Source organism: Neovison vison, chromosome 2 (genome assembly GCF_020171115.1).
Source record: "Neovison vison isolate M4711 chromosome 2, ASM_NN_V1, whole genome shotgun sequence".
Taxonomy (NCBI): domain Eukaryota; kingdom Metazoa; phylum Chordata; class Mammalia; order Carnivora; family Mustelidae; genus Neogale; species Neogale vison.
In genome coordinates, this window is record NC_058092.1 from 161985696 (window position 1) to 162013491 (window position 27796).

The 27796-nt window shown below is 43.0% G+C and overlaps 1 protein-coding gene across 1 annotated transcript; it reads right to left on the reverse strand.

The window, feature by feature from the left end:
- Positions 1–20055: 20055 nt before the first annotated feature.
- On the reverse strand, positions 20056–26953 carry ZP4 (zona pellucida glycoprotein 4). Its single transcript, XM_044236554.1, has 11 exons — positions 26782–26953; positions 26249–26539; positions 25109–25258; positions 24007–24194; positions 23368–23465; positions 22426–22556; positions 22051–22240; positions 21826–21973; positions 21446–21524; positions 20296–20412; positions 20056–20159 (listed from the first exon to the last, which is right to left on the reverse strand). Exons 1-11 carry the CDS (start codon positions 26951–26953, stop codon positions 20056–20058), a joined length of 1668 nt encoding a protein of 555 aa, XP_044092489.1.
- Between the last annotated feature and the right edge of the window lie 843 nt (positions 26954–27796).

Below are 27796 nucleotides of genomic sequence, written 5' to 3' on the forward strand. Positions count from 1 at the left end.
AATAATGTGGGGCCTCTATTTTCTAAAATATCATACTCCTACCCAAGTATTTCTGATCCATGCTCATGCTCTCTCCTGTCTTCTGCTTCCCACCCACCTGGGGAGCTGCTTTGCAACTGCCTTGTCTGCACACTGAGAGAGTTTTGATCTCTGTGCCAATGCCACTGTTTCGGGATTGGTCCCAAAGCACTGCTGGCCTTTGTGGTTCCTGATTAACTAAAGCCATATTGGAGAGACAGAGGTCATCAGGGCATCCCAGGGACAAGGCTCAGCTGGGCAGGAGAGAGCGGAGTCTAAGACCAAAGTTGGGGGAGTGGAAGGGGTGTGTTGCGTATTTTGTAAGCAATGAATAGCGAACACTTAAAAAGGAGAGGAAGGGATCAAATTTGTGTTTTGGGAATGCCACTTCAGCTATAGGGATAGTTATGAGGCAGGAGGGATAGACTGTGAACCAGGGCAGGACTAATGGGATACTGAGACTAACCAGATAAAGAGGGTCAGATAGCAGAGCCCTGGGTTTCTGTCCTAGGAAATGGAGGCATGTTGGTGCCACCAACCAAGAGTGGAAACATCCAAAGAAGAGGGTCAGAACAGGACAATTTTGGTCTAATTGCTTGTGGCGTTTTTTTTGTGTTTGTATTAATGGACATTTGCTTGACTGGAGTTGTGATATCATACTGTGACTTCTTTTCCCCATTAAAGATTGCTTTTAATAAAATAACATGTGCTAGTATTTTCTCATAAACATTTATCTTTCACTTATTATTTGTCAAATAAGTCAGGAGGCTTTTGAGGCCACTCCTGGGTTTTGAATATGACTGGGCTGAAGGAGGCTGCTTACCTTCCTGTTTGCTGAGGGGAGGGTGTGCTTACAGTGTATGAATGCTGAAACACATCGGATTTTGATTAAAGGCTGCCTAGATGCCAATGGGAACTGGATCACTAATGACGAGCATTCTCCTGGTGGCATCCACTCATTCGTCAGCGAGCACCTGTGTGAAGCTGCTTTACCAGCAGCTGTGCTTGGACACTTACAACAGACTGACAGCACCTGTTTTCCAATTTCCATCAGGTCGTTTACAGGGCAGCGGGGGCACTGACCCCTGAGGACTAACTGCTTCGGGATCGGCGCTGTGATGCAAGCTTATCAAACATTCATGCTTCCAGTCATCAGCTGTCCATCGATTACCAGTGCTGGTCAGACCTGCGCTGCTGAGACAGTAAGACAATGCTATGGTCCCTGTCCTTGTCATTCCGTCCATCCTGCTTAGGAGTCATTCGGTACTGCCAGCTTCTTCCTTCTCTCACTTTGCCTCAGTGGAAATGGATTCAACCAGTGCAGTAATTGGCTCGCACTTTCAAACAGGACAATGAATAAAACAAGCATTTGCCCCATGGGAACTCAGCCTGGGTTCCAGGATTTGACTCCTATCTCTGCGTACCAGATCCTGCCCCAGGTAACCGTGAGACTGCCTGCTTTCCCCCTCTGTCCGTTCTTCACTCAGTGAAAGTTTGTTTGTTGTCCTTTTGTTTGAAAGTGGGAAATATTTATGTAAATTGGTTTCAGTCATGTAAAGAAGATTTAATTGGTCACTTAAAGAGTCTAATCTTTTTCAATTCAGAAATTGGAACTGGATTATTCCTGTCTGGACCTAAACTGCCTCCTCTAAGGAGCACTGACTGAAGTGAGTGCTAATCCCTTTTTTGGTAAGACACCCCAGAGCCAGGAGTTCGGTCTTTTCCTACTGCGCTCATCCACCCTCAGGGAACTGTGTCGTCCCCTTTACTTGCAGATGGGAGAAAGGACTAAAATTTCATTTCCCATTCCTCCCCTTGAGGGCAAAAGAGAAGGAAATAATAGGATTGCACGCTGAAAGGAAAACCCTAATCCTAAACAATTCCATTCATTCGCCTAGGACTATGTACTTGGTCCCTCCAGGAATGGGAGGCTGGGGAGGGGGGAGGTCCGCGAGGAGCCTGGGCTCTAGCCAGACTGGGAAGGAAGCAATCTGAGCGCATATCTTAAGTTTGGGAATTGACTGTCTGAAAACTGATTCCTTTTACTTCTGTTTGGAGCTTTGTATTTTATTACCCGCCTTTAATTTTAAAGTCCTGTTTCTTTGGGAGCACCTGGGTGACTCTGTGGGTTGAGCCACCCGCTCTTGGTATCAGCTCAGGTCATGATCTCAGGGTTCTGAGACCAGCCGCTGGGCCCCCCACCCCTGCCATACTTGTCATCACGCTCCTGTTCAGCCGGAAGTCGGCCTGAGATTCTCTCTCCCTCTACCCCTCCCCCCGCCGCCACGTGCTGTCTCACATATTTAAATAAATCTTTTAAAAAGTACTCTTTTATTTAACATCTAAACCCAACTTCCTTACTTATTGGGTTTTTTGTTGTTGTTGTTGTTTTTAGTTTTTTGTTTGTTTGTTTGTTGTTTTTATAAAATAGGCAGCACCCATACCCAGCAATTCCACTTGGGAGAAATTCATCCAAGGGCCTAAACAAGAATTTCAATTGCCTCCATTTTGACCTCAGTCGGTATTTTCTAGGTGAGTCATTTTTTTCTTTCCAGCTTACCTTTTAATGGAAGCGAAAGACGCGAGTCCTCCACGCTGGCTGCCTCAACAAACGCCAGGAGAAGTTCTGAAGAGACTGAGGAGGGAATGGAGTGACCTCTAAGTACCGAGCGGCAGGAACCGGAAGCTCCGTGCGCAGGCACAGTAGATAGACCCTACCTTGTGGGTCCCCTGAGTTCGTTAAATCTCCACGGTGGGGGGCGATTTTAACTTTACTACATGGGACACAGCTTGTCAAAGGGTCAGCGCTGGGGTCCACCTCGGAGCAGACTGGTTTGGTTCTGTCTTTGCCCGGCTTCGTGGTGGAGGCCCCTATGATAAGCTTCTTGCCTTTCACGTTCCCGCAAGATGTGTTACTCCGCGGCATGCTTTCCTCTGTCAGGGAGCCCTGGGTTTCCAGTCAGGATCGAGGGGACCCCCCAGTCCAGCCGGCTCTGTCTCCTACCCATTGACTTTTTGACTTTTGTCTCACCTTTTTTTTTTTTTTTTTTTAAGATTTTATTTATTTGACAGACAGAGGTCACAAGTAGGCAGAGAGGCAGGCAGAGAGAGAGGAGGAAGCAGGCTCCCCACGGAGCAGAGAGCCCGATGTGGGGCTCTATCCCTGGACCCTGAGATCATGACCTGAGCCGAAGGCAGAGGCTTTAACCCACTGAGCCACCCAGGCGCCCCCTGTCCCACCTCCTCCTTATATAAACCTAGAAGTATTTTTAGCACTTTGGAGACAGTCTTTGAGCCGTGAGTCCCATGTCTTCCTGATGTGGGGTGCAAGGGAAAGGTCAAGAAATAATTTTGAGACATTGTCAGGGGTGATTTTATTAAAGCATGAAGACAGGACCCGTGGGCAGAAAGAGCTGCGCTGGGATTGTGAGGGGTTACTGATTATGTACTTCTTAATTAGTGGAGGTTAGGGGTAGGGAAGGTCTCTAAGGAGTTGGTGCGTATTAGAAGCAAGGTCTCTGGGACCTCGGAGGGCTAGTTGTTTTAGGATAGGTTGCTTTTATTGTTGTGGAGTAAAACCTTAGTTACGAGATCCTTCAGATGGGTGTCAGTGGGCTATATGTTTGTCAGATGACTTTCTAACGTATTTTGGGGGAGGAAGGTTATGTTTATCAGAGTGAAGTGACTCTAGAGCAAAGCTATAGTGGTAGAACATTAAGTCCTTGAGGGAGCAATAGGAGTTACAATCTGTGTGCCTCAGGAATCCTGCCTGGAGCCTATGAGCTGCAATATGGTCTCGACTTTGTTTCTTTTTCTCCCATTATTCCCAGTGTTGGCCTCATGGAAAGAAGTCCCCCCCACCCCCGCCCCTTTTTGAAAAGGATTTTATTTATTTATTTCACAGAGAGAGGCAGAAGTAGGGGGAGTGAGAGAGGGAGAAGCAGGCCTCTCGCTGAGCAGGAAGCCTGATGTGGGACTTGATCCCAGGACTGGGGATCATGACCTGATCTGAAGGCAGACGCTTAATGACTGAGCCACCCAGATGTCCCAATAAGTTCCTATTTTGCATCACTACCACTCATCTCGGCCTTTGGATTTTATCACTGGTGGGTGGCTGAACCTGGTCTTTTTGCGACCCCTGGAGCCAGGTGCTCCTGCCCCCTCATACCTCAGTTACAGAATAATTAGAATAGGGCATGAAAAATATATGTAGAGGGCATGCATCTCTGAATTGTTTATAATATTAAAAAATGGGCCATGGCATAAATATGTATTAAATGATGATTCAAAAAAGTCTGGTGACATACATTGGAATACAATTGCATTGTTTACAGCGATGTCTATTACTTGCTTTAAAATATTTTGCCATAGGCAGTGTTTTAAATGTTACACCCCAGAGGGGTGCCCTGCTGGCTAAGTCAGTGAAGCATGCAACTCTTTTTTTTTTTTTTTAAAGATTTTATTTATTTATTTGACAGACAGAGATCACAAGTAGGCAGAGAGGCAGGCAGAGAGAGAGAGAGGATGAAAAGCAGGCTTCCTGCTGAGCAGAGAGCCCAATGCAGGGCTCTATCCAAGGACCCTGGGATCATGACCTGAGCTGAAGGCAGAGGCTTTAACCCACTGAACCACACAGGTGCCCCAAGGAGCATGCAACTTGATTGTGGGTTGTGGGTTTCAGCCCTCTGTTGAGCGTAGCAATCACTTAAAAAACAAACAAACAAAAACTTAAAATAAAAATACAAGCTACACCCTGGATATAGTTTATTCCCTCGGAAATTTGAACCCTAGAGGGATAGTCAGCTAACCTTCTAATCAGGAACCCCCACTTAGTGTGACCACAGCCAGGGATCCTTGCTCCCATTGCTTCCTCAGCCCCACAGACTTAGCTAATTGCCCTAATGATTGTTAGAGATGGGCCTCATTGGTGAAATCGGTGGTATTTATGATCATGGGTTGAATTCATTATTTGAAATACCCCCTAACTTCACCTTAAGAGGGTGTAAGAATTTAGCAAGGCCTGTGGCCCACACCCAAAGGGGTGAAACATTGAAGCTTGATTCTAAAAAATCCAGTAGCTGATTCAAGCTGGCCTTTCAACAGTGTTCCATTTCAGTCTGGATTCTGGTTTCTGTTGCCCAGGCTGACTGGATTCTAGGACATTCTGTATTGCTGGACTGAAGCTTTCATTCAAGATTAACTGAATCAACACGAGTCTGCTGCTTGGTGAGTCACAGAAACAATACGAAGGAAACTTTATTTGCCCAAATAAGGAGATCACCGGGAATAAATTCCAAAGCTGGGAGTTCCCAGCAAAGGTGGGTGGGTTCTTTTCATTTAGTGTTAGAATGAATATTCAGAAAGGGGAGCCTTGTCATCATAGGTAGAGCCACATAAGGCTGCACATGGGCCTTAAGGTAACATGCTTGTACAGACATTGCATGTAATGTAAATGAGGCTGAGGCTCTTCCTTGGGTGGATATTTTAGTAGTATAATGAGGTAGGGGTAACTGGGTCACCCTGGATCACTCCCCTGGTCTATCTGTGTAGGCACGAGGCAAGGGTTTTGCTCACACTGGTCTGGCTGGTCTTCCTCTGGGCAGTCACTATGTGGGGTGCTATGCCCTTTGGGTCCTTTGCCTGAGTTAAAAGCTAATGTGGAAAGAAGAGGTTACGGGGAAAAGTGGCACAAAGGTTAGTGGGTATAAGTAGGTGAGCAGTAAATGTCAGGTCTTGGGGTCTAGCTCATGACAAAGATGGTAAAAAAAAAAAAAGAAAGAAAGAAAGAAAGAAAGAAACCCACAGAGTTGGGCTTTCACCTAGCTTGTGGTACAGATGACATTGCCCATCTGTGTATGTGTGTGGGGATAAACTTGGGCTGAGCCTTGCTTTCATTTGTGGTGGGAAGTAACTAACTCTCAATTACCTAAATGTTCTGTGGCTACTATTATCTACCAAAAGAACCTAAGATTTGTACACGGACAGATTGGCTAAGGTCGGTTTGCCACACCATTTAATATAATCAGATTTACGTACATTAACACTGAGATGTCCATGATGTATTGGTGTATTTATTCTTATTCTTATTTTGCTGTACAATAGCAGCACAGAAGACAGAAGCAATATCTTCTTCATGACCTCACCTTAGAATTCATACCCTGTCTTTCCAACATACTCTGTTGATTAGAAGCCAGTCACAAAGCCTGACCCCCATTCAAGGGAAGGAGTAAGGCTCTACTCTTAATGGGAGAAATGTCAAAGAAATATTTCAAACCAACTACGGGGATGGGGACCATAGAAGGGAAACACAGAACATGAATTATAATTCTATTTTGGTAAAAAGAAAAATAATACATAAGAATTTTGCAAGAGAATGCACTCAAGGGTGATGTTTGCTATCTTTTTACTTTATATATTTCTAAATGTTTAATGCACACCTCTACTTTTAGTCATGAAAAGGAGTAAAGGATTTCTATTTTTATTAAACTTATGTAATATATAAATATTTTGTAAAGAATTCAAACAATATATAGTGATAGAGTGAAAAGTGAAATTCCTCAGCATTTCTGCAATGATTAGAAATGCTGCCTTTTTTTATATACAAAATTCACTGGTATAAATGGTTTTCTTTCAGCTCTCTGGTCCGTTTGACCATTCTAGAACCATTTTCACAGTGTTTGAAGATTGATAGCTTTATCATATGCTTCGGCATCTGTTGGTACATCGGGCTGTTTGTTGCCTCCCCCTGACATTGATCATGCCTTTTCTTCTGTTTGGAATGTCCTCCTTTGTCTCCTTCTAAGTCCCTAGCCCTCACTGTCCCTCCCACTCCAGTTATTCACCAGTTTAACCCCCAGCTTTTTAAGCCATTACATTTTGGGTCCCTGCATGTGGTCCCTGCAAGTACCCTTCCTTGTTTCTATCTCTGTGTTACATTTACTTCAGTAAGTTATTCCCTAGACTGTGAGTTCTGATCCTTAGTACCCTCTCACACAGTGCCTGACAAGAGAGTGGTTTTTTTTTTAAGATTTTATTTATTATTTATGAGAAAGAGCACACAAGTGAGCATTGGGGGAAAAGCAGAGGGAAAGGGAGAAGCAGACTCCCCGCTGAGCAGGGAGCCTGCTGCAGGGGCTCAACCCCAGAACCCTGGGATCATTACCTGAGCCAAAGGCAGATGCTTAACCAATTGAGCCACCCAGACACACTGAAAGAACGTTTAAGAGAATGTCTTCAAACAATGAATTTTACTTTGGCTTCCATGAAGGAGTGTATCCCTCATTCTCACCAAGGAAAGTACCAGGTGGGTGGGAAACCAAAACAATCTTTGGCATCCTCCCACAATAAAGTCAAAAGAGACCTTTGGGTACATAAGTTAAGAGTTTGCTCTCCTATGATTATCTATCTGTAGGATGGCAGCATACTATAAATATTCAGTAGGTTTTGCTATTTTTGCCTTGTCTAAATATTTAACAGCTATGGTATATTTGAGGGGTATTTGTCTTAAACCAAAAGGACATTTGTTACCACATATAACTACAACTCCACAGAGAGGTTGATTGCATGGCTCAGTAATGTCCTCAGGAATGCAGGTAGTTTTCCCTAACCTCACTCTGTCCCCTTAGGCTAAGCCTGTGAAAGTAGAGAAAAAGCACACAGACCTCAGCAGTGCCAGCTATCAGAGCTGCACGGACAAGTTACCTGGAGGAAGAGGAGAGTAGAGTATCCCTGATAGCTCTCCCCTAGGAGTGAGGACTCTTTTCCAAATTCCCTCAGCAGGAATTCTCCAGTTTCAGAGCCGTGGTATGTTCATGCATTCTCTCCAGATCCAGCTACTATTAATAAAGGAGGCGGGATGACTCTTAGACCAAGGAGGCCACTTCCTTAAGCACGGGTGGAGTCAGCTTCACCTAAGAATATGAAGATGTGGGGTGAGGTAGATTCAAATGACTGTTCTGTCAGGAAGGAGGGATAGAAGTGGGGTCCTGGAGAGCGCATTACTTTTGCTCATTTTCTTAGGTACAGCTGTATTTCTGTACTGAAAGTGTAATATTTAATAAGCATCCCATGGTGATGTAGTGATGATGTCAATACTATGAACCTCTACCGTTTTTGTGGGTGATGTGCACTGTGCTAAGCTGATTAAACATATTCGATTTAATCTTCATTTTCTGTATATGAATGTCATCTGACTTTCTGATCTTCCCAAAGCGAACTTTGGAGCTTCCTGCAAGTAGCCATTTTTGAACAGGGATTTGAAGGTAGAGAGGAAGAGTATGCTGCAGTCAGAGCAGGTTCATGGGTGAAGTTTCCAGCAAGTGATCTGACAGAGGGAGCTGAATCCTCAGGGGCCAGGAAGGACAAGGAGCACAGTTAGGTGAAGGTGGTTATGTGTATTTGGAGGGTCTTGAAGGTCCTGCTGGGGACTGATAGAAGAGGCACTTTTTTTTTTTTTTTTTAAGATTTTATTTCTGAGAGAGAGTGGGAGAGTGGGAGAGCAGGAGGAGGAGTAGAGGGAGAGGGACAAGCAGACTCCCCGCTGAGCACTGTGTCTGACATGGGGCTTGATCTCAGGGTCCTGAGATCATGACCAGAGCTAAAACCAAGATTCGGACACTCAATGAACTAAGCCACCCAGGCACCCCTAAGAAGAGGTGCTTTTGAAACCAATTACTGAGATCCTCAAAGTCTTGGTAGGAGTTGAACTGTGATAAATTAAAAGTCAAAGTATCTCATATTAGTGACTTAAGCCACAGGTTGTTTGAACGGCCTGTTGATGGAGATAAGAATGCGGAAGTAGCTATCCAAATACACGAACGAACAAAATACACCTACTAACAGAAGGGCTGTTGGGAGAAGGCTCTTTTACTGAGCCTCAAGGTAGGGAGTGCAGACACCTAGGCCACCGGCTTCCATTTGTAAATTCTGTGCAAGCACCTAAACAGAGGTATGGAGCCAAGGCTTACATGGATTACTGCAATTTGATACTTCCAAACTAAATTGGAGAAAACAAAGAGAACTATCAGAATGAGGAAGAATATAGGGAAGTGTTACAGTAGAAAGGACATGCTCTTTGGAACTGGGAAAATTCAAATCCAAATTTCGATTACCAAGTAGATTAATGAGTGCTCTGGGTTTCAGTTTCTGAAGCTGCATTGAAGCTGGAAAGTAATAAAGCAGAAATTCGAAAAGCTTTTTGAGGGGGGATATACGAAATTAGGGATTTGATTGGTTCCTTCTTTAGTTCCTAACCTCTTAGAACCAGAAGAGTGTTGATCCCTGGGTCAGCCTGCTTGGTGCTGTGGTGTAAGCCATGGACAACATTAATTCACCATTCATTCTTGAAATATTCATTGCAGATCTACTATAAACCATGCTCTTCTATGTAGCCCCAGCTTACAAAACTCAGAAATCTCTCTTTTTGTTTTAAGGTATTGCCTATTTCATAGATTATTGTGAGCATTAAATAAAATCATCCATGGAAATTGCTTACACAGTATTTGGCATGTTGTATATGCTAAAAAATGATAATTGTTATTTTATGCTTTCTAAACATTTGCTTCAGGGGTTAAAATGCACAAATTAATATTTTCATTTCAACTCCATCTGTTTCATAGAATAACCTTTCACTTGGATAAGTTCATCAGGGTGGACTCATGATTAATTCTGCATCTCATTTTGTTTTTAATCTTACCCAGTGCATCGTTAACATGAAATAAACATTTATTGCAGTTGTCATATTTAAATCACACAGTTTTTATGCTCTGTCCACTTCTCCATTAGTATATGGTACTATATTGTTTATCAGACCTCAGCGGGTGAGTACTTCCACTGTGCTACCACATTCCAGATTTTATTTTTCTTCTGTGGCCAGAGATGGTTTCTGAGGTAACAGATATTAAAAGAAAGAAAGAGAGAGAGGACAAACAAAGGAACAGGTTAAAGTGAGAATTTAGGAAGTTATAATGTTGCCAGTGGGGTGAGATGAGGGGAAGGACTCATTCATAGGAAACACAGAACATTAAGTCAGTTGGCCCCAAACCAAGGGCACCGAGTCATCCCGGAGGTGTCTCAGGGCTTTGGTGTCATCTTACGGAGGCCACTCCAATAGATTATATTAAGCTTGTCTGTATGGTAATTGCAAAAAGGGTTGACTCATCGAATTTAAATGTGACTTTGACAGAGGGCTTCTTCCCTGGCCTTCATTACGGACAGGCTTATTTATGAACACTTCCCCATCACTTGTCTCTGCAGCTTCCTGGGTAACAGCAAATGCCAGAAACAGCATGCTTGTAGGTAGAAACCATTTGAAGGAGACAAGGAAGATTATGTGCAAAGTACTAGCAGGAGCATGGAGCCTGATCTAACAGCCTAATGCAGAATACAATGCAAGCACACAAAAGCACCACTGACCCTGGCCTCTGCCTTCTGCACACCCAGGATTTACTTTAGAGTGCTCAGCAAAAAAGCCAACACAACCACCTTCTTCCCACTGTGGTCAAGGAAAAATGATCTCGTGAAAATTGTTTTCCTCTATGCAGAGTGCTTGATTAGGCCTGTGAAAGGAAACAGAGGGAACAGATACTGTGAAGTCCTTCAGGATGCCTGAGGGGCGGGCATGCATGCCTTCCTGTGCCAGTATGTCCTTATTTTTTGGAGACTATAGGCCTTTTGGACAAGAGTCAGCTAACATATAGCATAGGAAAAAAACAGTAACAACTATGTATAGGAGGGTTTTCACCATTGTGAAAACTAAAACACACAAGCACGTGAGACTTGTTTCAGGACTGACATGCAGGATACGTTTGAAGACCATTGTTTTCAGAAAGAGCAACTGGAGGTAGAGGATGGTGGGAGTTCTGTTCTTTTCATTTGGCTTTTGTATACAGTTTGAATTATTTAGAATCATACACTTTAATATGTTTTTTGGTAGGATTATGGGTGCTGTCATTGTCTTTATGCTTTGTTATATTTAAAAATAGTTTACAAATGTTGCCTTATAGTTAAGAGACAAAAAGACAGGTAATAGGTGTTGGTGAGGATGTGGAGAAATGGGGGCCTTGTACGCTCCTGGTAGGACTATAAAATGGTGTAGCCACTTTGGAAAATACTCACGAAGCTCCTAAAATATTAAACGTAGAGCTACCATATGATCCCCAGAATCTACTCCTAGGTCTAGATCGAAGAGAAATAAAAACGTCTGTATGCACAAGAACTTGTACATGAATGTTCATAGCAGCATTATTCCTAATGGTCAAAGATGAAAATCCAAATGCCCACCAACTAGGAAATGAAACAAAGAATATTATCTAACCGTAAAAAGAATTGAAGTATTGACACATGCTATAACATAAATCAACCTTGAAAATGTTACACTAATGAAAGAAGCCAGTCACAAAGGGCCATAGGGCCATATATTATATGATTTCATTTATGTGAGGTATTCCCAAATTGACAAATCTCTAAAGACAAACAGTAGATTAGTGGATGTCAGGGGCTGAGGAAAGGAAAGACAGGGGAGTTACTGCTAATGGTATTTCTTTCTTTCTTTTTTTTTTTTTTTTAAAGATTTTATTTATTTATTTGAGAGAAAGACAGTGAGAGAGAGCATGAGCGAGGAGAAGGTCAGAGGGAGAAGCAGACTCCCCGTGGAGCTGGGAGCCCAATGCGGGACTCAATCCCAGGACTCTGGGATTATGACCTGAGCCGAAGGCAGTCGTCCAACCAACTGAGCCACCCAGGTGTCCCTGCTAATGGTATTTCTTTTGGGCTGATGAAAATGTTCTAAAATGGAGTATAGTGGTGGTTGCACAACTTTGAATATACTAAAAACCATGGAAGTATACATTTTAAATTGTATAGAATGTGAACTGTGTTTCAATAAAGCTATTAAATTATATGAGAACCAAAGACTAGGTTTCTGAAGAGAAAAAGCTATAGTTGCCATTGGATTTGTAATTTTTCTTTGTAGCATTTTTATGCTTTGGCCAAGTACTTTTTCTTGAAGGGAAAAAATGAGTTGTGGGTATTTTAATAGGATATCAAAGTCTGTGGGTTATCTAATCATCAAAAGATTAAGACACTGGAGTTTGTTTGAAAGGACAATCCTTTGTTATCCTGAAGCATTTTCCATTCCTGTGAACCATGAGGACTCAGGGAGTTAGGTATTTGCTAACAGAAGTAGACGGTGCCCATGTCCTAAAAGGCCAGCCTGGTCAGGAATTCCTGTCTTAGGGAGTGACTATATTCTGGATAAGTTCAGCCATTCTCTGTGGATTTTCTAGGCACCTTTAAATCTGGTTGAATTATGTCATAGTTTGGTGTGATTCACTCAGCAAATGTTCCCTGAGCTCCCAGGCTGTGCCAGTCCCTTTGTCCCGGACAAGGACAAGGGAATTTTTAGGATGAGAGTCCTACTTTGAGGAGGTCTGGGTAGCACAACCAGCTGTGAAGGCAACTAGCAACAGGAATCACACCTCCCAATAGCTGTATTGTCGGTCTCAGGGCACTTTCTGGGTGCGCCCTTTTCCACTGTGAGGAAATAGTGACCAGTAGACAATGGGTTTCTCTCCTTAGGTTGGTGCTTGTCTCCTCACCCCCTCCTTGCCAGCACCCCTAGGGTTATCCTGAAGAACACAATAAGGCCAAATAATCATGAGGGTAAGAGAACAGATTCTTCTTTGAAAACTAAACTCCTAGGTATTTTTGACCCACGGAAAATAAAGTCAACATCCTGAGAGAGCCCTGCTTATGGACGGACGAGGGGATGAATTACCAGGTAGGCACAGGGGAGGAACAGCTGGTAAACATGCAGCAGTAGCTATTACAATCCAGCTCTTACTCTAATATTGAGATTAAAAGTTAAAACCTGATTGGTCTATTTCATTTTGTCTATATCATTGAAGCCTAAATCTTTAGCTGACCAACATCAATCTTTTTACAGTTAGCACTCTGCCCTCTGCTTCCTCCCCTCCCAATCTGTTTGAGAAACTTCACTGGATTTGGCCATTTCTTGTCACCTAACTCAGCTATTGGGAGTGCTGGGGAAGGTGATATATTTCTCTTTGTCACGGTATTCAGTCCTTTCCATAACAGCAAAGATAAAAGAGTACTTGTTGGAAGAAGTGGGAAGAGAAGAGGTTGTTGAGTGGCTTCTAATTTCTGCTCCCCTTGGCCTATGGTTATTGCAATAAGACTTGCTCAGACTTTTATTGAAAAACAAGGCTTTGGCTCTTAAAAGGCAGAAGTATGCTGTGGTGTAGGACAAAAGCACATTGCCAGCTCACAGCATGAAAATCCTGAGTGAGGAATTAGGGAAGTCAAATTTCCAAGGGATAGCCAGGAATCAAGACCAACAAAAATGACCAAAGGAGATTCAGAAAAGTCCAAGAGCTAAGAATTTAAATCCAGAAGGATAGAAATAATTTAGTCCTTATTTCAGATATGAGAAAGTCAAGTTTGTAGAGGTTAAATGTTTTACCAACAGTCATGTAGCTAGTATCCTGGTCTGAATATTTTAGGTGAAGTTGGGGACAGCAGGGGCTGACAATCTCTTAGAATGGTCACTGTGATATCAGGTTCAATTTCTGGTTCTCTGTTGTTTCTCCTGTTCTCAGACCATCTAAGTTCTCTGTAATTGTAATAGATCACTCTAATTTTAATTCCCAATACAAAAGGGAATATTGTTGGACGTGAAGATCAAAAAAAAAAAAGTTTCAATATGTAGTGCTCAAATCAAGATATTATTTCCCATCATCTGCCAACTGTTTTGGGTTTTCTTAGATTTGTCCTAGGAGGAAATTTTATTTCTCTGGAAAGTGACAGAATGATGGAATCTTAACACTTAGGTCCTTAAGTAGTCAATGATCAGCAGATTTCCATCCTTCTTGACTGAAACTGTTACTTTTTATCTCTCAATATTATAGGTATTATGAATCTAAGATATTTCATAGGCTTATTTTAAATCTCCCTTGCTTATGGGCTGATTAGACACAGGGAGCAACAACCCCCCAGCTTGCTAACACTGACAACATAGCAGTCTAATAGGATCTGCCAATACCAAGGTGCATAGTGTCAGAAAACAGAGTGATGATGGAAGGGACCCTTGTAGCCAGGACTAGGTACAGCCTAAGGAGGAGTAGCAGACACTGGACTATAGCAGATCTTACCTCTGAAAATAGGTGCCTCACCTTAAGGGATATAGAGCAATTAGAACTCTTTTACATAGTTAATAGTGAGCCTGAGTGTAAAAAGAGAAATACTTTGGAAAACAGTTTGGCAGTTTCTTATGAAGTATACATTTCCCCAGGACTGAGCGGTTCAACTCTTTCACATCCAAGATCACATAGCTCCACAAAAGTGAGGGATATTAGTTACCTCTTGTGCATTAAAAAAAAGTCACCCCAGAAACGTAATGTCTTGTAAAAGTAATAATCAGTTCTTTTTCATGGTTGTGTAGAGCCAGCTCAGCTGGGTGGTTCCAGTGAAAGGTCTTTTTTATAAGGCTGTGGGCCAGAGGATTCTCTTCCAAGGAGGCACTCACATGGCTGTTTTCTGGTGAGAGGCTCAGTCCCTTGCCACAGGGCTGCTTCAGCATCCTTATTGTGGCAGGACAACTGACTTCTCCATAGACAAGGCAGAAGCTTCACAGTCTTTTATAACCTATGCCCCGGCCCATCATCACTTTTACTATGTTCTATTGTCACAGGGCCATTTGGGTTCAGAGGAAAAGATTGCATAAGTTTGTTGTACACTAGGAAGGAGGCTGGTTACCAGTATTTAATAACTCCAAAGTGCAAACCACTCAAATACCCATCAATAAGAAAAAAAGAGGAGTTTTCTTTTTTATATATTTTATATTAAACATTTTATTTGAAAGAGATCATGATCAGGGGGGAAGGGTAGAGGGAGAAGCAGACTCCTCACTGAGCAGGGAGTGTGATGCAGGACTCAATCCCAGGACCCCAGGATCATGACCTGAGCCAAAGGCAGACACTTAACTGACTGAGCACTCAGGTACCCTAAGCTATTTTTTTTTTTAAGATTTTATTTATTTATTTGACAGAGAGAAATCACAAGTAGACGGAGAGGCAGGCAGAGAGAGAGAGAGAGGGAAGCAGGCTCCCTGCTGAGCAGAGAGCCCGATGCGGGACTCGATCCCAGGACCCTGAGATCATGACCTGAGCCGAAGGCAGCGGCTTAACCCACTGAGCCACCCAGGCGCCCACCCTAAGCTATTTTTGAATGATCCTGTTTAAGGGAGAGGGGAGAGAAAGAGAACACAAACAGGTGCAGGAGCATGGGGAAAGGGACAAGCAGACTGTGAGGAGTATAGAACCTGATGGGGGCCTCAGTCTCATGACCCTTAGATCATGACCTGAACCAAAATTCAAGAGTCAATGCTCAACTGACTGAGCCACCCATGCACCCCTAAACTGATATTTTTAATATAATGTAGTACATGAAAGAACAGCTGACACATGTAATGTAGATCTCGGACACTAAGGAGTCTGAACAGAAGTGTGTATATGGTTCCATTTACATGAAGCTCAAGAACAAGTAAAACCAACCTCTGGTGATAAGACAGCACCTCTAGAAAATGTTCACCAGGAATAAAAATGAAGAAACTTCCTGGGATTGCTTCATTTCTTTTATCTTTTGATTAGGGTGGTGGTTAGACAAATATGTATTCAGCAGGCTCTCTACAACATTGGTATGCCATATATGCTTCATTGTATGTATATTAGGACTAGAGAAGTTAAGGAAAAATAAAACCCAGGAACTGTTAAACACCTGATATCTCTGTATATGACTAGGCCACTTACTTTCTTCCACCCTGGCAGTGAACAGATGGACCTGGGACAAGGGATTCCTGGAATTTAGGAGTATAAGACTCTTCCAGTCTACTTTGAATGAGTAGATCCATATAAATGTGGAAGAAATGTGAGCACTCATAGTTTGTGGTCAAAGTTGGTTCTTCTTGGTCTTCAGTTATACAGAGATTCCAATTGGCTTTTATACCATGTGAATGGACAAGATTGATACTTGAAGACATTATCAAGAAAAAAGGCCTGAGAAGACAATTCAGGATAAATCAGATTTATCCTGATTTGAAAAGTCAGAATATACTATGTTTTTAAATCTCAAAATATGTGCCTAAACAAAAGACAGATCAAGGAAATAGACAATTTAAGAACATTTCATCTGGAAATGAACTAGGGGGATAGAGACAAGACAGAAGGGGGATAAAGCAGAAACAAGGATTTTTCCTTGAGTTATAAGTCATGTACTCTGTATTAAAATTTTCTATCAACAAATCACAGATAGAAGACCAGAGAATGGTGATAGAGAATATTCTAAGTTCTAAAGCATATGGAATAGCCAAATACAGGAGTTCAGAAGTCAGAGTAATGGGCTGGAAAAACCTTCCAGAATAACCTGGAGGTCAACAGAGCAATACCTTCAAAATAGAGAATAGGCCACTCATCTGTAATTTGGTACCTAGCTAAACTGTCAAGAGCTAGCTTGGGGGAGGGGCAAGAAGAAAGATGCTCTCAGGCATCCAGGTTCTTAAAGTTTGCCTTCTATGCCATTCTTTCTCAAATGGATATCCAAAAAAAAAGTATACGGTGCCAGAGCTAAGTAACAAACTGAAACATGAGCTAAGAGAGCTAAGATTCATCCAAGAGAAAGGGAAGCCATCAAAGGGAAATCTTAGGCTGATAGCTGTGTAACAGGCCTAGGGAGCTACTTAGAGAAGACTCTGCAAGATAAATTAGTGATAGGCACACAAAGGAATAAACAAAATGAGCAATTATTTTATCCAGGAAAAACCCATAATATACAAGAGCTAGAAATAAGTTTCATTAAGTTTGGAGTATATTGTGAAGGTAGGGAAGAGTCTGGGTGGCAATATAAGCTTCTAAGAAGTTACCAGAAAAAGCCTATTAAAATTAGACAAATGCCAAAAAGTAGTATAAATTTGAGAATGTTTAAGAATTATCTCCTCTGGGAATAATAAAGTTTCCAATTTAGCTAAGAGACTATATTAATAAGCTATTCAAGTTAATGGTCCTAACTGATATTTCACTTTAGAGCTATGATTTAACTTTAAGGTAAGTAGATTTAGCCAGCAGCTTTTCTATTCAAAGGTACACTATAATAATTTCTCCCTGCAATATTCCTTTTTCCCTGTTGAGCAGTCTAAGTTCCAATAAGGATTCTATGGTTAGGAAAGCAGAAACACCCTAGATATATAGAAATATGTTCTGTAGAGCTCTACTCCTGTAAGATTTTCTGAAAGAAAGTTTCCACAGTCACATATGTTTGGGAAATAGTTTTTAGCTCCCTTTGGAGGCTAACAACACATTAATATAATCAATCTGAGAAACCTGGCTTGAGATAACCTGGCAAGTTCTAGGTCAAGGCTTAAGCTCCATGATTTATTTCCTTGATTGGATCTAGTTTAAATATAGAGGTTACCACCTTTCCAAAAGAAAAAAAAGTGGGGGACACCTGGGTGGCTCAGTCAGTTAAGCATCCAACTCTTGGTTTTGGCTCATGTCATGATCTCAGTGTCAAGCCCAAGTTGGGCTTGAGCTCAGTCAACACTGAGTCTATAGGACTCCACACACTGGCTTTGTTTTACTGGGATAAGCCAAGAACTCATGACCTTATTCACTTAGTTTTCTCACAGGCAGAGCAGGACTGGACTTGGCAATTCCTTCTCCTCATTCTCTTGATTTTTTTCCCCCCTTATTTACCATCATAATTTGTCTGCCCTTGTTGCTGGGACATCTTTCATGGTTTATGTTGCTTTTCTTCTCATGCTAGTTTAATGCCTGTCACATAGGATGTCTAGTACATATTTGAATTTAGTGATTTCACTCATGCTGTAGCTGCTTGCTGAAGTAGCTCCTAGCCAGATGTGGTTATAGACACATGAAGTGTGGCTAGTATAAGAATTTTTAATTAAGAGGGATGCCTGGGTGTCTGAGTTGGTTAGGCAACTGCCTTTGGCTCAGATCATGATCCCAGGGTCCTGGGATCCAGCCCCACCTCGGGCTCCCTGCTCAGTGGGAAGCCTGCTTCTCCCTCTCCCTCTGCTGCTGTGCCTGCTTGTGCTCTCTTGCTCTGTCAAATAAATAAAGATCTTTAAAAATAAGAATTTTAATTAAGAAAAAAAGAATTTTAAATAAATTTGGAAATACCTACTTTGTTCAGCTATACGAAAACTTAATGTTTGGAACAATTTGGGTACATGAATCTGTTTTTTCACCTGTAGATATTAGGAGACCTAAAAATATGGTACTTCCAATTTTTAACCTGCAAATTGAGATGTGCTGCAGATATACATGGATATAAAAATATCAAAATCTGCTTTACTGAAGTGATAAATAAATTACATGTAAGTTTTTAATTTTTTAAAGATTAATTAAAGAGAGAGAGAGAGAGGTCACAGGTAGGCAGAGAGGCAGGGGGGAGCAGGGCTCCCCGCTGAGCAGAGAGCCCAATGTGGCACTTGATCCCAGGAGCCTGGGATCATGACCTGAGCTGAAGGCAGAGGCTTTAACCCACTGAGCCACCCAGGCACCCCTAATTTATTTTAATTGTACTTAACCTAATACATCTATTCATGATTGCCCAGGTAACCTACTGTTATACTTAGTTACTGAACAAGTTAACCACTATCACCACTGCAATCCAAGACCACTGTTCTTCCTCTTTAGCAAAAAGGGGAGTCTGTCATTAGTCCCAGACCTTTGTTCTAGGCATCTGTTTTAGCAGCCTCCCTCAAGCAAGTGTCAGGCAAACAGGCAAGCTGCAGAAAAACTTTGGTCAAGCTGAATCTCTGTCCCACTGGAAATTGGTCCTATGGAAGAACTGAGTATTTTTCAGTAGAATATGGAGTTAAGAACACAACATCTAAAATCAGACTTGAATTCATGGTCCAGTCTTGCCATTAGTTGACTAAGTGATACTGAGGAAGTTTGGCTTTATAGATGTTCCAAATCCTGGAAATCCAGGATTTACCTTTTTAGGTTTTCATAAAGCTCAAGTATGTTATCAAGCATCTAGGATCATTCCCGTCACATAAAAGGCATATAGTGTTCTTGTCAGTTAAGTAAGGAAATATTCATTCCCTGCTTAGAAGCAGTATGAAGTGGAGTTGACTTGCTTACAAAGCAGGTATTTAAGTACCAAGATTAATGCCCTTAACTTTGCTGAAATATAAGGCAACCTAAAAGTTACTTCCTGAAGACAAATGGGGAAACAAAAATTTCCCCAGGATTAATTTCAGATCTCTGCCATGATCAGAGTACAGAGTACCAAAGTATGACCAACAGTGTTAGTTACTAGAGAGCTGAACAGAATATTTACTTTAAGTCACCATGTGTTTCTTTTAATCTTAAGGACTCTTAAACTAGGGAATTGCTGATATGGCTCAAAACTAAGCCTCTTCTGATCAAACCACTTCAAGCTGACCAATCCATGATCAGATACTTCTTTTAGTCATTGTTTTTGACATTGGTTTTCAATGTGATGCTTAGAAGATCATCCTCACCTGAGAAATGGTTAGAAATCTAAGTTTTTAAGCCTTAGCTCAGACCTGCTTAAAATCTGGGGGTGGGACCAGTAATCCATTTCATCAGCCCCCTTTGATCCTGATGGACACTGAAGTTGGAGAACCAGTGTCTATAAGATACCAGACTAGCTCTAGGCTAGTTCTACCTTAGTTTGATGGATTTTGTGGAAGAGTTTTGTTTTACACCCCTCTTAAACTTGTAGCCTTCTCTGTATTTAGTTTACTACCTAACTTGTCAACCAACTATGAATCTACTGAAGTGTTCCATTCAGAAATTAGAAGGACTGAACGAGAGGCCCAGGGTATCATGGTTGTTATTCTGTTGTCATGCAAAATACGGCCCCAAGCTGGAAAGAGGAGAGGCCAACAGCAGGTTATTTACTTTCTTTCAAATGAGAAGCTGGGCACAGTCTGATAGTTCGGTCTGGTTTTATTAACACAACTGGAATAATTCATCTCCATTTTCTGATAGCCAAGTAGGACACTAACAAGGCTCCAATGATTAAGGTCCCAGAAAGGCCTGCCATCCACAGAGCTTGGGAATCTGCAGGAGAACCTGTGGGGTAAAAAGGTAGGTTAATGTATGCCAAGACCAAGTGATTCTATACCCTTTATATATATAAGTAGTTTTGGTTTGACTATTGGTTCACGTAAGGGGCTTCCAATAGCTGCTTAAGTCTCTGCCCACTCACTTGGTTTTTTATGGAGCTTTTCTGAGGAGTCCTTAGTGGCTTGAAGTAGGATCATGGGACCCTGGCTAGAAATGCTAGCAGTATGGTTATGAAAATGGATGTTGGAGTTTCTTCTTCCTGTCGGAGAAAGGAGAGCTAGGGATTAGTTAGAATTCTTTGTACATGGATGGGAAGGAGAGAGTTAGGTCCTTCAATGGGCACAGCTCTGTTCCACGTCTTAAGTGTGTTAACAGAAACTCAAAGAAGTCCAAGACTTTGTATCTAACACTGCTACCTCGTTTTCACCAGAATTTGATAATAGAATTATGATATTTGACTTTCCCCAAACTGCTATTCTTCTGTAAAAGAGGTATTTGGTCAGTAATAGTTTAATATCAAGACCTTTTCCTAAGCTACAAAGGTAGCTAAGACAGTAACAGAGCAAAGCTGTTTGAATCTCATTTCTATTGCCAGTTATAGGACCTTGGAAAAGTCAGTCTAAGTTTTAGAAGGGTATCCATTTCTTTCAGAAGCGTAGACATTTTAGAAAGGTATAGAATATAGGTCATCAGAGTTAGGTTCTAAATATTTAATGCAGTATTTCATAACTATTGTTGAGGTATAACTATACAAGCCTGCCCATACCAACAAGGGACTTAAAGCTTTAGGGGTCATGATTCCCAATGAATTCAGGAGCTAGACAGGTAAAAGTCAGTGGACCAGGTAGGAGTATGCACACGTTATTAGAGGACTGGGTCTGACCAACTAGAACACCTACTCTGTCTGAAGTCATATGCCAACTATAGATCTTTAGGCCGTATTGCTAGACAGGCCTATAACAGTTGTCAATGGCTTGGTTTGTGAGCTGGCCAGATAAAAGTTTTGTTTGACTGAGCCATGTGTAGGTCTTGGGCCAGTCTGATTCCTCACTTAGCTTTTTCCCCTATACATTTTGACTAAGGCTAAGACTTGAGGATTTATAGCTTTATATTTAAGAGGCCTGGAATTCTAGAAAGCTTGTTTTCTGTTCTGCTGCATCCTAAAAATTCCTAAAGTAGACTCATTAAGAGGATTCTTTACTTGGAATCATTTGCCTGTAGGCCAGAGGTTAGCTGTGGGACTCAAGAGGATTTCAGGTCTGTCCTCCATTGTGGACAGCTTGACTACTCACTCCTGGCAACAGGACAGGTTATCATACAGGATGGTGTCCCAGCAGGCTGGCAGATGGACGCACTACAGTGTAGGTATACCTGGGAGCCAACAGAATAGAGATCATCGTACAGAACCACATCACAAGACTTCCAACTTAACTCCCCAGGAAGAAGTTGAAAGTTGCTATATCCTGACATCCCAAGCAGATACTACAATAACACTAAAGAACTGGAGTCCAGTAGGCAAATGTCATTCATGCCATTGGACCAGCGATGGTGCTGAGGGAGTACCCAGCCACAATTAAGGAGCAGCCCTGGCCAAAGAGTGGTAGGATGTGGAAACAGTTCTGAGTTGGAGGGTTCTGAGCCCTGCTGAGGAGCACAGAGGGAAACATCATACCGATCCTCCGAGTGCCTTCTTTGTCACTGAGTCCACAAAGCTGAAGGTGAAAATGCTGAAACGCTGGTAGTGAGATGGAAATGGAGGATCCAGGGCTTTCTGCACAGGGATCAGCTGCGTCTGATAGTTGTCTCCAGTGTAGGGGCACCTAAGTAAAGATATCCGACAGTCGGAAGAGGCTTCTCCTAAGGGACTCCAGCACAAGTGCACAGAAGACCCCCTTACCCTTTCACCAGCATGGGCCACTGGCGCTGATGTTGGGGGTTTGTGCTGGGTGTGGCCCAACAGTGCTGGAGGAACAGCCCCAGGTGGGGGTCTGTTCTGTGGCGGATAGACACCTCCACGTAAATGGGATCCCGAAGCAGCTTCACCACTGGGTAGTCACTGGCAGTGTAATAGGATTCATAGCGCTTATCTGTAAGAGGCCAAAAGGAGTTGAAGCAATAAAACCAGAACTAGGAACTTCTATAATGCCTGAGACCAAGCAGATACACATGAATACCTCCAGCAGGTCTTATTACTGGGTTATATCTCTTAATGCTCAGAGAAGAGCGAGGGCTCGAGACTGTAGGCCGGATGCTCCAGCCAAGTGGGTCTTACCTTTGGCAATCTTGAGTTCCAGAGTAAGGGGTCCAGCCTGGGTTTCAGGAAGGGGTGGTGGGAGCGTAAAAATCTGGACATTAACCTGGGAGGCATTGCTGCTGATCAAGTAGCTGCAGCTAACTTGAAGCCTAAAAAAAACCCAAGAGCTTTGTTAGCTAGTGTGGGTAGTAGGATGGGCCAGGCCACCCTTCAGTTTTTAAAGGTTTTAGGAACCATTACATGCAAGGTACTGGACAAGTTTGTAAACCTAAGGGGTGTGGTTCCTGAGCTTATAGGAGCTAGATCTTAGCTGGGGAGACCAATATGCAGACAGGATCATGGTCAGTGTGGTACTGCGAGAAAGAGGTGCTTTCTGTAGAAAGGGTAGTCCGGGAAGAGCTTGCAGGAAGTGGTCTTGAAGGAAGATAAAAAGTAATGGAGGTAAGAGGAAGGAGAGAAACAGCAGAACAGAGAATGGAGACCAGTTTGTCCTTTTAGGGAATCTTCAAGGGACTTCAGTCTGAGGTTGGGGAATAGTGAGTGAGGGATGGAGGGTATTCGAGGGGTTTGCACTGGAGAGGGAAGTAGGAGGTATTTTATGCAGGTGCTTCAGGTTCCGTTCATGTCAAGTTTAAGCTGTGACAAGACAATGAGGCAGCTTTAAGTGTGCCATTTTCTTTGAGGCATTGAGGGGATTCTTTCTGTTCCAGAAAGACTATGGAAGGAGAAGGCCAAATTGAGGGTCTAGATAACTGAAATAGGAGTCCGGGGGAGTTTGATGGCAGTGATTCAGGATGACTTGGTCAAATAATGGTCCCGGAGATTGGACAACCAAGGCAGGAGACAGGTTCTCCTGTTATGAAAAGAGGTTTTGTGGATTCAGGGCTTAGCTCAGAACTCCTATTTTATGGAAGAGAAGGCATTCTGGTTAAGCAAGGTCAGGTTAACTAACACCTTTACCTGAAAATACTGTCACGGGTGATAGAACCATGGCTCCAAGCTCTCACATCTCTAGCTGCGACCAGCTCATTTTCATATACTACCCAGTCTCCGATGATCTAGACGTATGGGGAAAGAAGTCTTATCATTCCTGTTAGCTAGGTCCCACTTTATTCAGAACTTGATCTCACCTAGCAGTTAGCAGTGCTAGGCTATTTTAGGCTGCATTTTCTGCTCCTTGAACAGAGCAGAAGCAGGTGACAACTTGGGACATGATCACTTCACCTTTCCTCAGGATAAAGCAATAGGGCTTATAGTACTCAAATGAGGCAGCCAGGAACAGGACCAGATAATGTCAGCCAACCTCCCTGCTTACTTCTTTGGGGCAATGTGGCAAGAAGAACCTATTACTGGTTCCTCCCATCCAGGGCTTGATAGAAGTCCTGGGCCCTTGAGCACAGCTGGGATCTTAGCTGAACGCCCAGGGGTGGTTTTGGCTTTCTCAGTGGTGAATATTCTTCTGTCCTAAAGACCATCATACGCACCATGCCACAGTCAGCTGTCTCCTTCATGGCTAAGATATTCCATCTCTCCCTCCAGTCACTAGGGCATCTCTGACTTCTAGAACTAGGAACAGAGCCAAAGGTCAACTGCTCTTACCCGTCTTGTGGTACCACAGGAATTTAATGGAAACCAAAAGGTGGCAAAGGTATGTGTTGTCATCACAGGGGTGCATTCATGGTCATTCCTGAAGGCCAAGCGCACAGAATTTAAGAGCAGCGGGGGTGAGGTCACCTTCCGAGACACGGCAATGGAGAAGTGGCCATCTTGGGTACAGTGGGACGTCACTGAAAAACCAGAGTGGCTGTGCTGAAAACAGGCCATACCTCCCGTTTTGAGCCAGATAGATATTTAGAGAGTTTTGATTCCTCCCCTAAGAGGCTGGCAGTCCCAACTAATGGACTCTGTGCAAGTTCAGCTGTCCAGAGCTTAACTGGAGCCCTGAGCGAGCACCTGGATGGAGCCCCTGGATTTGAGTGTTGCCTCAACTGCTTTCTGATCAAACTTCGGCCAAGCATCTACACTCCTGGCTCTAGCTTCACTTATAAAATGGGCTTAATAGTACTTGCTTTGTTCTACTGGTCAGTATTCAGAGCTTAGAATAGAGTGTGGATTTTACATGTTTTCATTAGAAAAACTTAGACTCTGATTTGGGACTCACAGGAAGCAGTCTGAAAGGGGATTTTCAAGACACTTAACCTGTTCCCAAGCTGGCTGATTGTCTTAAATTTCTGTCAACTAGTTATTATTTTTGCAAGTAGACTTAGCTTCTTGAGTTCATTGAATATTTTGTTTCTGGGCCCCTGGGTGGCTCAGTGGTTAAGCGTCTGCCTTCCGGTTAGGTCACGATCCCGAGGTCCTATGATCGAGACCTGCATTGGGCTCCCTGTTTGGCAGGAAGCCTGCTTCTCCCTCTCCCACTCCCTCTGCTTGTGTTCCCCTTCTTGCTGTCTCTCTGTCAAATAAACAGATAGAAAAAAAAAAACATTTGGTTTCTAGGAGAATTGACAAGGCAAGGCTGTAGAAAGTGATCAGTTAGGGTCAATATTCTAGGATACCCTCTACTTATACACTAACTTCTGGTCATCTTTAACATTTGTCTTCTGGGGGTTGAGGGAAGAGGGAAGATCATTCTTCTCTGGATTTAATTGCAAGTTACTGGTACTTTTCTTTAGCTGGTTTCAGAGATGCACTAACTCACCTGTGTTTCCATAGTAACAGGAATTAGCCTCCAAATTGTAGCAGCAACCAACCTTCTCACAATCTCTTTGACTGATAGGTGAAGGAGCACATGGCAGCCTGTCCCACACTGGGACAGAATCACACAGGTCAGCGTTTGGAGCATCTAGGGCTACATTTTGAAGAGGAGAGTAACAAGCTAGATAACAAAGTTGGGTCTTAAGGAAAAAAAATCATTTCATTACTAAGTATTAGCATTCCCACAGATGTCCAGATGACATCTGTGTTACACAGATGTCTGTATTACATGCTAGCAATAAGTTTCTGTATTACATGCTAGCAATAAGTTTCAGAAAGTTAAATAAATATTAAGTCCCCTGAAATTAGTACTTTTTAAAAGAGAATACCAGCAAGATGAGGGGAAGCAATGGAGCTCCTTTTTCCTTCAAGCAAGGAAGAGGTGCTTCTCCATCTTCCTGTACTGTGAGTTAACGGGCGATCTTTTTGAAATGTGAGGTCTGGTACAGCAGGTTTGATACGGGGATTGGGATTCTGTATTCTACCTCTTTGGTAGAATAATCCTCTTTGGATTATATTTTGGGTACAAGGCAGGGGAAAAGAGGGAACTGCAAGTTTTAATCCCTTAGGACTTAAAGGTAGGGCTTGCAGAGCACAAGACAAGATTTGCTGAAGCTGAGTCACACTTCCTACTAATTCCCCAGTTAAGTGATCAAGTAGCCTCCAGCTGAAAGGGCTTAGCCCTATTTTCAGGGCACAGTTGATTCTCGGAGACATTTGCCAAGTATCCTTAATAGCTTTAGATCCTTCCCTGCGCTTCTCAAGACTGAGGAGTTCCTGGTCTTAGGCTAATTCTTGTTTGAATCCCAGCTCTGGAGCTCCCCAAGAGCTCCCCAGTGAGGGGCAGCAATAGCACATACAGTACTGGTTAGGACTGGGGAGGGGATAGTGCTCTGCCCTCTGTGGTGCCTGCCACCAAGTAATCTAGTCACTCAAGTAGTAATTCTCTTAAGGACCTCATGTGCAGGGGAGCTGGAGGACAGTCCTTCATGTCACTGTCACAGCACAGCACAGGTAGAAGAGCCCAAGAGCAACTTCCAGGCAGCACAGCACCACCCAGACCCTGAGAGTTTCCAGCCCTTACCTGGGGGATCCACAGGACACTTCAGCAGCTTTGTCTTTGTAACCATGCTGCGTCCAGTCACATCTGCTCCTTCAACTCCAAGTAGCATGATATAGTGGGGATCCTGGGGAGTCACCCCTGATGGTGGTGCAGGGGTTCGCAGCATTCCTGGCGATTGGGTTGTCCTTACCCACTCGGTGACATAGCAGCTGCTGTAAGAGGCTTCTAGCACCATGGAGCTGCCTGGACCCTCCCTTAGCCAGGTACCACAGCCAGAGTCATTCTGCAGCCTGTGTGGCAGCCCGTGGTTGTCTGGAGGGCAGGCAGGAGTGAAAAGCACAGGGGTCAGTGGCCACAGTCCTCAGTGCTGGGAAAGGATAGCCCGTTTTGCTGTCAGACCTCAAGGGGCAACAGCAAGAAGAGAGACAGACTCTGGGAAGGGAAGTTATATTTTAGAGGATTCAGTCTATAGGAGAGGCTGCAGAGTTTACTAAAAGGGGAAAGTGTTAGGAAGGCAAACTAAAGGGCTAAGCTGAGAGAGTCATCAAACTTACCCCAGGCTATCAGTGTAGGAGCTGCTGTCCCCTGGCTCAGGTTTATGGTGAACTGAAGACTTTGTAGCCCACAATGGAGTTCACCAGGATAATCTGGTGCCTCGGGCTTCTGGTGGCCACTTAAAGCAAGAGACAAGGGTAAACAGAGCAAGATGGACTGCAGCATCCACATAGCGCCGCTAGGAGCCCCCACTGGCTGTAAGACCTGCCTAAACTCCCAAGAACCAGAGCTCCCCATGCTCCGTGAGGTTCTTTATATACAAAAGGAACTGGCTTCAGGTGCACGCGTGTGTGATAGGCAGGTGGACCTCCTTTGGGAAGGGTGATTCTTCCAGCTTCATTCACTTTGGGCCATGGTCTACAGCTGCATTACTTTAGACATTACCATTGCAATCCAGGCAATTCCAAGCATAGGAAAAATGTGGTACCTTTCAGCTAAAAGAGGCTTCCCCAGAGTTGCTCAAGGTAGCACTTATTCTAGTAGCTTATTGACTTTAGAAGACCATACTCTCGAATTTTGCACATTTGGGTAGGAATGTGAACTCTGTCATCTACGAACCCTGCAATCTGGCTAAATTACAACCTTTTGGAAACTCAGTTTTCTCTTCTGTAAAATGGGAATAATATCTCCCTTTAATAGTGTTCTTGAGGGTTAAGTAAGGTGTTCTAGGTCAACAACTGTGTGCCAAATACTTAGTCAAAGAGTGCTCAGTAAACACTGTTGGGGCCTTTTGGGATCCCCTGTTACCTTCATGGTTCTAAGCTTTGCAAAATTGGAAAATTGGAGCCTGGCTTGAAATTCCACAGAAATTTAACCTTGATTAAAAAAAAAAAGTGGATTTAGAACTTTTCCCTGGTCCTAAGAGTTCACCACTAGAGTCTTGACAAATTCCAAAGCTTTTATTTGCCATAGTTATCCTATTGGTCTCCTATCTAGGACATACGTAGAAATGTGGATCGTAAGATGGATTCCCTAAAGGAATTTGGCCTCTTAAGGAAATTTCAAAATCTCTCA

Bases quoted from the DNA above. Each gene is read 5' to 3' on its own strand.
- ZP4 (XM_044236554.1), bottom strand. From the start codon at position 26,953: ATGTGGATGCTGCAGTCCATCTTGCTCTGTTTACCCTTGTCTCTTGCT. The intron at 24,195-25,108 runs GTGAGTTAGTGC...CTGGTTTTTCAG, and splicing joins CTGTTACTATGGAAACACAG to TGACGTCCCACTGTACCCAA. The intron at 23,466-24,006 runs GTAAGAGCAGTT...CCATACGTCTAG, and splicing joins CCTGTGGTACCACAAGACGG to ATCATCGGAGACTGGGTAGT.